The 8,551-nt window shown below is 41.4% G+C and overlaps 2 protein-coding genes across 2 annotated transcripts in view; both read right to left on the reverse strand.

Moving 5' to 3' along the window:
• Positions 1-2,723, reverse strand: part of KCNRG (potassium channel regulator) — a 3,173-nt gene extending 450 nt beyond the window's left edge. The window contains exon 1 of the mRNA XM_010177169.1: positions 1,677-2,723. Coding sequence (XP_010175471.1) covers positions 1,677-2,254 — 578 coding nt within the window. The 5' untranslated portion in view covers positions 2,255-2,723. The remainder of the gene's footprint in view (positions 1-1,676) is intronic.
• A 1,154-nt stretch (positions 2,724-3,877) lies between these two features.
• On the reverse strand, positions 3,878-5,170 carry TRIM13 (tripartite motif containing 13). Its single transcript, XM_010177170.2, has one exon. The coding sequence runs from the start codon at positions 5,153-5,155 to the stop codon at positions 3,926-3,928; it is 1,230 nt and encodes a 409-aa protein (XP_010175472.1). The 5' UTR covers positions 5,156-5,170; the 3' UTR covers positions 3,878-3,925.
• Between the last annotated feature and the right edge of the window lie 3,381 nt (positions 5,171-8,551).

The following is an 8,551-nucleotide window of genomic DNA, read 5'->3' on the forward strand; positions in this document are numbered from 1 at the left end:
TCATCCAGTTACGTGTTCGAGAGGAAGCACTTCTCTTTCACCCCCACACCAAAGCAACAGCTGGGATAACCTCCATCGCATTTCACTTCATGGAGGAGAGGTGAATGGCATGCTCTGTACAGTGCTGCAACAGTTCTTCAGGAAAGAGTAGGTGATGGAAAGGACACGAAGCGACATTCACCCCAACAGCATCACTTTTCATTGCACGGGATCTCTCTCTACAAACAGTGACATTTATTGCAAAGTTACCTTGTACAGCGGGTCTTGTGGCAACAAGTATGAAAATCATTTTCACATTGCCTCAAATGATTTTACGTGATATAAAATACAGTTTAAGAATCTATCCAGACATTCTGAGGAACAGAAAAAAATAAGGTAAAAAAATACATAAGCTGACAGGGGTGAAACTGTTCCACAGTTCACAGAAAGTACACCAACATTCATGGAAAGCACAAAAAAGGTGAGAGAGTCCATGTCACCACAAAGGCTAAGTTGATAGAAATTCAGCAGGCAACGTAATCAAACTTCACTTGTGTCATTAATCAAGACAAGCTTTTCTACTGATCTGCAAAGGACAATTTTCACCAAGTCTGAGGTAATAAAGGAAAGAATCAGGAATATTTTTCCCACTATTGAGGTTGCTGTAACCTACTCAACCAATTGTTAGTCCATTAAAATTAGTAAAACATTATAAAATTAAGGTTTGGCACATAAAGATATGTTGCTTCACAAATGCAAAGTGTTTTTTCTTCTACTTGCTTAGCTAAAGAAAGCTAGAAGAAAGATTAACTTTATTGATTTTTTTTTTTAAATCAAAGGACTGCTGTGTTGATTCATATATAAAGAAAGAATAACCCTTTTGGAACTATTTCAGTGAAATTTCTATAAAATTCCAGATGTTCCAACAGCCACAGAGGACAAATTAGGTTACATTTTCTTATACAGTAAGAACGTGTCTCCATACAATAGAGACATCCAGTAAAAGCTCGTTTAAAAAATGTAAGTTGTCATTAGAATACGATACTGCTATCACAAAAATCACTGATATAATTTAATAAAAACAGAATCTCGCTCTGAATTTGAAGAAAACCCACTGTGTAGCATATAGGTAATAATCCACCCCTCCTCCCTTCCCCCAGTAAAAGGCTCTACAAAAGCTTTCCAGTCCCTGAATTGCAATCTTAGTTCTACCGGTGTTTTCAACCCTGTTTAGTCATTCTCTTCCTCTTTTCCATATCAAAGTCTTTTGGACCATGAGCTAGTGGAGGTTTTAGGCTTCTCCAGTAGTTTACACCTTACTTATTTTGTTTCCTTTCCTTCCTTTTACTCTGTGTTTTTCAAGTCTTTTAGAAGGTCACTGATGCCATGAAATTCTAAAGCCTGGGAGAGCAAGTAAGGAGGAAAGGGCAGATGGAGAAAAAACCCAACAGAACTCAAAAACAAGCATCAAGAACAGTATTTCAGAAAGTTGAAGAGCAGGGAAATCAGTGTAATAGAAATTAAACTGGGTGTTTCAGAACTAGAAAAAGATACCATTAAACTAGCAGAATGAAGGAAACATCTCTCTCTTCTCCCAGACAGCTGTCTGATAGTTTCTTTAAAATGCTGGCATGTACTTCATGAACTAGAAGTCACAAAGACATTTCTATAATGAGAATTCACACTAGGAAGAGTACCTGGCCACAAACGGGTTGCCTGCAGAGTAGTCAGTACCACACCGAAAAACCAGGTCATGATGAGAAGGTCTTTCCAAAGGAAGTGGGACGAGTGGTTTCTGAGAAGGAAAAGGGCTGTTCCAGCTCTGTCCTGACTGCTGTCCTGTAAACACAGTGATCTGTTCAGCTAGTGTCTCAACAGTGGTACTGCAGGAACCAAAGATCCGGAAAAAGGCCTGCATCTTGTGGAGAGAAAAACGCACTTCCAAGATCTCCAGCCTCGGCTTCAGCAAGTGTTCCTGGCTCAGGAGGTCGGCCAGAGGGTAGAGCTCATAGAATTCTGCTTCTCTCTGCAGCCTCTGATAGTCTGAGAAATCAGTAGGTAAGGAGAGCTGGAGAGTCCTCAAGAAGTCCATGATGTAACTAAACAAAGTTCCATCTCTGTCCACAAAAAACTCTCCATTCACCAGTTTAAATTCCTGGTCATCGTCGTTCAACATCCGTGCTAGCCTGGACTCGGGGAACCGCTGCAAGGTGGAAGCCCGCGTTACAAATCTCACACCTCCCACACTCAGAACGACCACCTCTCGATTACTCATCACTACCTCAGCCACTCAAGAATTGTAACTCTCTGATGTTCATGTCTTGATCTTTCCTAAACTGCAAGCCATCTTCAGCTGCAAGAACCATTCAGTGTTTTCAGCAAGTGTTTGGAGTGAGGTGTGGAGCAGGGACAGGATTCCCAGGCAACAAAGATGTAAATATCATGTACAATAGTTTTGTTTGCACGGTTTGGTTGCTTGGAAACTTTGATTCTTGGAATTTAATGTTTTATTTTTGAAATGAACAGCTTGCAAGGTCTACTGAAAGACAGTGAATTAACCATCTCAACTTATTAAACCTTGAGAGAGGCCAAGGAATATCCCCAAAGTATGGCACGCATTACCTTTGTTTCACAGAAATGTCAGCTAGGTGTTTTCATTCTACATACTGCTGTTCATAGGACCACTGCAAAAAGAGGTTAGGTGTGCTTCAAGCAATATATTTCAGTACTGTATGCTCTTAAAGAAGGGCACTTCAGAGAACTCAAGCTTACAGTTCAATTTCAGTCACTGCTATCCTGCAGCCAAGTCAATCCACTCAGAAAACTCCGCTCACTCCTGAAACAAGGTACACAAAAAATACAGAAACAGTAGAAGAGCCTATATACGTTCCAGTGCTAATGCACTTCCAAACACCAACAACATCCATACTCCTGTCACGTTACACACTCTGTTCCAAAGAATCATCCCATCATTCTTCCCAGCTTTCAGAATTATGATCTGGAGAGACAGAGAGGGAGCAGAGAGACACTGCTCTACCTGCCACCTTTGCAGGGCTAGAGTGCAAGGTGCCTTCCTGGGGCTGACCTGTGTGGGCCTTTCACCGCACCAAACTGTCCACATTAAGGCCACTTTTTAAGGAAGTGTGGCTTCAGAGAAACATGGATCTAACAAAACAGCTCAGATACCCCAAACAATTTGATGCTGGAAAAATAAACTGCAAAGTATGTACTATCTTGCAGCCTGTTCTTCTCTTACCAACCTCAACTGATTTCTCTTTAGAGAAATTATCTTTAGAATTTATGCTTGCCCTGAAGATATATTTTTTAATAGAACGTGTAAAAAATAACCAGTATCTACAATAACCTGAATGCACAGGATAATTACAACATTTGGTTATACAAAATAAATATATGTATCTATTCCAAGTGAGAAGTAACATCCTCGAATAGAAAGTGGTTCCAGAAGGTGAATGATGCACTCTGTATTTTGCAGTGGAAGGGCAGCCCTCAACAAGCCTCTCAGTACGGTGCTCTTCTCAATCACAACTCTTCTTTCTCTTCCCAAACCACCTCTTTTTTTTTTTTTTTTTTTTTTTAAACTATGACCTTTCAGGAAGTGACACTTTTTATCTTATTCTACAATTACATTAACATTAAACTAAGTACACAGTTTGGCCCTATATTTCGGTAAGAAAAATGATTTACAGTGAATAATACTCCCATAAACACCACTGAAAGGAGAATCCAGAAACAATGGTCTTTTCAAAACTCCATTTCATCTTCTAGCTTGTCAGTGCTCAAACTACATGAACAGGATGAATGTTTTTGGGAACATTTTGAATCTTTGAATGTTTTCACTGGAAGTTTTTAAAAAAACAATTAGTTTTAAGAAGTTCTATGTTTTCTTCACCAGATGTCTCTTAGTTCTTACATTTCAGTAGGGGCTTCACAACAGTTTATATTTGCACACAAATTGTGCAACATTATCCAGTACAACCAACGTATAGTTTTTACACTTTTCTCTTAGAAGTGAAGCTCCATCTGTCATCTGTTCCCAGTAAAAGACTGCATGATCTGCTATCTCCACGGTATCTGCCAAATAGGACAAGCTAATTGTAAAGATTTGAGATTTCCAGCACTGGAGATTGTCAACAACTGACTCCACAAAGGACATTCTGGTGATTGCAAGAACAAGCAAGCAAATAAGAGAGGTCACTATAAATCTGCGCGAAAAGACTGAGGGAATCTTGAATTTAAGAGTGTTGTTTTCCTGAGGCAAGGCAAGTTTGTCCACATCAACCAGTTTTATTCCATTCCACTGGCTGGTGTCAAAGCTCTTCATTGTAGGGCTGATGTCCACACTGGAACAAGGTAAAGGGGTTTCTTTGAGCACCTTGATTTTTTCCCTGAACTCCTGCATCTGTTGCAGAAATATAATGGGTTCAGAGACATCTTTGAAGGCCTCTGCGATGTTAAAAGCCATCCGCTGCTCTTGCAGAATTGTGTTCAGTTTATTGATTTCGGGATCGTAGGCCTGCATCACTGCAAGCTTCATGGTCTCAAAGTCAGAGAGAATCTCATTTCGCTTCTGCTCCAGCGTGTGCTGCAGCTTCTCAAAGAACTCTTTCACCTTGTCAGAATCTTTGGTCAGCATCTGCAGAGCTTTCCTCTTACTGGTTTCTAAGGTATCCAGCCGTGAGAGGGCATCTCCACAACGCCAAGTTTCAAAGCCCTGGAACAGGGTTTCAAAAGCCCGCTTCTCCTGGGAATAAGCTTCTTCGATGGAACAGAAAACGTGCTTGGTGTGGTCACCGCGGGTGGCGCACACCCCACAGATCAGCTGCATGTCCGACCGGCAAAAAATATTAAGGGGTTGCCCACTGTGCACTTTGCACACAGGCATTTTTGGAGTGACTTTGATTTTGTTATATTTCTCCACGATACCTTTCAGGGAATAGTTGACTTGCAAGCTGTTGACTCCAGTAACAGGAGTTTCCTTCCTGCAGGTGGGGCACTTGAAAGGGGACGGCCTCCAAAGCACATTCCGCACGTTTCCTTCAAGAATCCCTTCCAGACATTTTCTGCAGAAATTGTGTGAGCAGGGCAGGACACGAGGATCATCAAACAGGCTACAGCAAATGGGACAGGTGAGATCTTCCTCTAGGAGCTCCATCATATCCTAGGAAAGAGAAGAAAGATGGTAACAGAACTTATAGAATTTATTTATCCTCCAGGGAAACCACACAAAAACCAATCTCCATCTGAGACATGGCTCAGTGAGAAAAGGATCCACTTTTTTCTTCCTGTATCCTTAAGACAGAGCCTGAGCTCGGTTCTTGGCGGCCAGTCCAGTTATCTGTGGTCTGTGGCCACCAGATGGCAGGCACAAGAATGGCTCCGTCTCCAGGCAGAACCATTTCTGGACTCTCAAGTAGAAAGGCTGGAAAAGAAGGCTTGCCAAACCCAGCAAGGACTCTGAATGAAAATAACTCCTGTAGCCATAATAACAGTTCAAGACTTACATCTTTCCTCACTGATGCAATACCCAGAAACTGGATTTTCACAGAAGATACCCAGCTGATACACCCTGCTAAGATTTCATTACTCCCTGCTTGCTCAACTCACCCAAAGCTTACAGTTTCAAGCCTCATGCACCGCTGCTATAAGAAGGCATTACTAAAAGTGACTGCTCACTTAAGAAGTTAGCTTTTCGCTTGCTCCTGCAATACTTTCTAATAACCAAGTGAATGTGTTATTGTTGAGCTACTCAGCACACGGTTAAAGTACTTCAAAGAACAACTGCCCATAATCCTTGATAAGTCATCATGAAATTAAACTGTTAACCATTTTTACTCATCTGCAATCTCCATTCCCCATTCCCTTCTCACAGCATTCATGCCTTAGCAGTTTCTTCTCGTGGACAGGACCTACAGGAAGAGGATTTATCATGTACTCCTTTGTACTGGAAAGTCTCAGAGAAGGGACTCAGCCCACTACTCTCCCAGTGTCTCGTTCTCAGATGCAGACACTTTATAATTTACAGCATGCTCTAAGAAAACAAATAGCTAATAAAGACCAAAATGGGTGATGGTTTGTATTAGCCAAAACTCTCAAACACTTAGTTTTCAGCTCTAATAAGAAAGATGCTTCCCTTATATAAAATCCTTCCATATTACACAATATGTATTCACATATATATGTAATAAAATTCCTTTTATAAATTAAAAGAGGTATCACAAAAAGGAGCATCAAAGTAGGCCTGTGACAGTAAGGCATGTGAAAGAGTTTTTTTAATTATTTTTTATGTTATTACTAAGGTTCCTGTCCCGTCAAAGAGATATAAAGTGGCAAACACAGGAGCCAAGAGGAGGGCTGCAAGGCAAGATCCATGCTGCACAGGACAAGAACAATAAAATCAATACCAAAGCAAAGACAGCTACAGGGAAGACGGGCAAGGTCAATGCTGAGTTTCTTTCACAAGAGGACAGACACAGTCCCAACGAGATTTCACAGTAAAAGAGCCATTCTCGAGAGGTATAAGCAAACCTCCCATGCTTCCCCAGTGATGAGGAGGAGGGGTATTCCCCCTGCTTGCCTTGCTAAAGAGAGTTTGAAAAAGTTGCCAGCTTTTCTACTCGTGCTCAGGGCTAAGGTCATCAGGCAGAAGGTGGCTACCATTACAGCTAGGGACAAAGCCCCAGAGAAACAGTCTAATGACTCCATTTACCACCCAAGTTTTCCTATAAGACTGCAGATCTCATTCAGAAACTTCATTTTCTGTGAGAAGAAAGTAATTTTGAAGCCCCTCTCAATGCTAGAACAACCAAGGTTTCTCTTCCATCCTCCTCCTGCTGCTAAAAAGAATGGGATGACAGGAAGAGGATGATTTTTCCACCATACTCTTGAGTCTTCCTATTTAGGAATAACTGTCTCTTTCCAATTTGTACTTACAGCTTTTAGCCGCGGTAGCAGCACAAAGATCAGTTTTGCTCACGTATTAAAAGGATACTAACTACAAAACTAAAATGACAGTTCTCCATCTTTTAGTAAATGGAAATTCACAGTGCAGAAAATATTTGCTCTGGTCCAACTCCTTTACCAGGGAGGATTTTACCTCTTAGTTAAGAATCTGGAAAAGCAGCCTGACAGTGAGGACTGCAAACCCCTGCAGAAAATGCTTACTACAACATGTTCCACCAAAATTGCAGGACAAACATTGAAGACTTTCATGCTCCTAAAAATACAAAAAACATATACAAAAAGGTTTCATGATCCAAATAAAACTGTTCTGGTGCATTCCAACCCCACTTATCCAATTAAATAATTACGCTTTATAAATATAACTGAATTTCAAAACTATTATATGACATAATTAAAACTTTGGATTCTAAAAAAAGAAATGGGCAAGTCTACAAGCTTTTTTTTTTTTTCTCCTCTTACAACAACACCACCAGTAACACCAAACCAAAAATACTGCAAACCTGCATGACCGGTTGGGACAGCCAAACTTCTGTCTTATTTTGGACATTAATTTCAGAGAGTGAGTTGCCTGTGGATTGAAACATCCCTTTGTATTAGCAACTTGGTATTTGTGTGAGGAACTACAGCAACATTTCAACTTCTCCATTGGGAATTTCTCTGTGTAGCTTCTGATCCAGGTTTGGATGGCCCTGGAACTCCCCGTTCGCAGCACACAGACCAAAAGGCACAGCAGTTTCTTCCTTCACCTGAGCTGCTACATAAACTCTCTGGGTACAAACCCAGCGGATGTCACCGATCAGAAAGAGCAACTTGCACAATTTTAACATCAGGAAGAAGAATGGCAAAACAAATCAAAACATAAACACAACACCAACCACAGTAGCTTTTTCCCATGCTCCAGAGGGAAATTAATCTAGCATGCTTCTCAGCAGAGAAGTTGGATTTATCAGCCAGCAGCAGGCTGAAAGCAAAACCAAAATTTCACCAAACTTCAAACAAAACAAAAAGATAACTCTTGAATTACAAGTTTCCTGCAATGGCGTGCAAGTATTCTAAATAAAACTTGAACGAGCCAGACTGCATTTCCACAAGCAGTTGAGCTAGTCAGGAGAGGTCTCATCTCCTTTCCTTTCCAAGGTCCCTGGTCCTTCTCAGGACCCCCTGTGAACAATTTCTCCAGCCTTCTGTCAGACCGGTGTGCTGAATCAGCCCAAAAAAGGGTCCCACACAGATAAGGCAGGAGGAAGAGAGATGGAAGCTTCTCCTTCCACCAGCAAAGACCTTAACTGAGCTCACCCCATCAAGAGGAACCGCAAACTAATGGAGTGTAATGGTCAGCGTAGACATTTTAACATGGAACGATTGACCTCCGGGTGCAGCATGTGTCCAGGCGACCAAAAAGAGCTGAGGAAAGTGTCCATGCTTTGAATCTGCTATTTCATGGCCAAAGTTTTCTCAGGAGTACCCAGTAGATCCAACACGTTCAGCCTTCAGACAGCTAGAAAGGCCTGGCGATATAAGCGTTTCTGGTTCCGTGCAGCCACAGCCCCAAGAACACCCTTCCACCGACACGGTCTGACAACCGGCTCCT

The sequence above is a fragment of the Antrostomus carolinensis genome, unplaced genomic scaffold, assembly GCF_000700745.2.
Source record: "Antrostomus carolinensis isolate BGI_N321 unplaced genomic scaffold, ASM70074v2 scaffold611, whole genome shotgun sequence".
Lineage (NCBI taxonomy): Eukaryota > Metazoa > Chordata > Aves > Caprimulgiformes > Caprimulgidae > Antrostomus > Antrostomus carolinensis.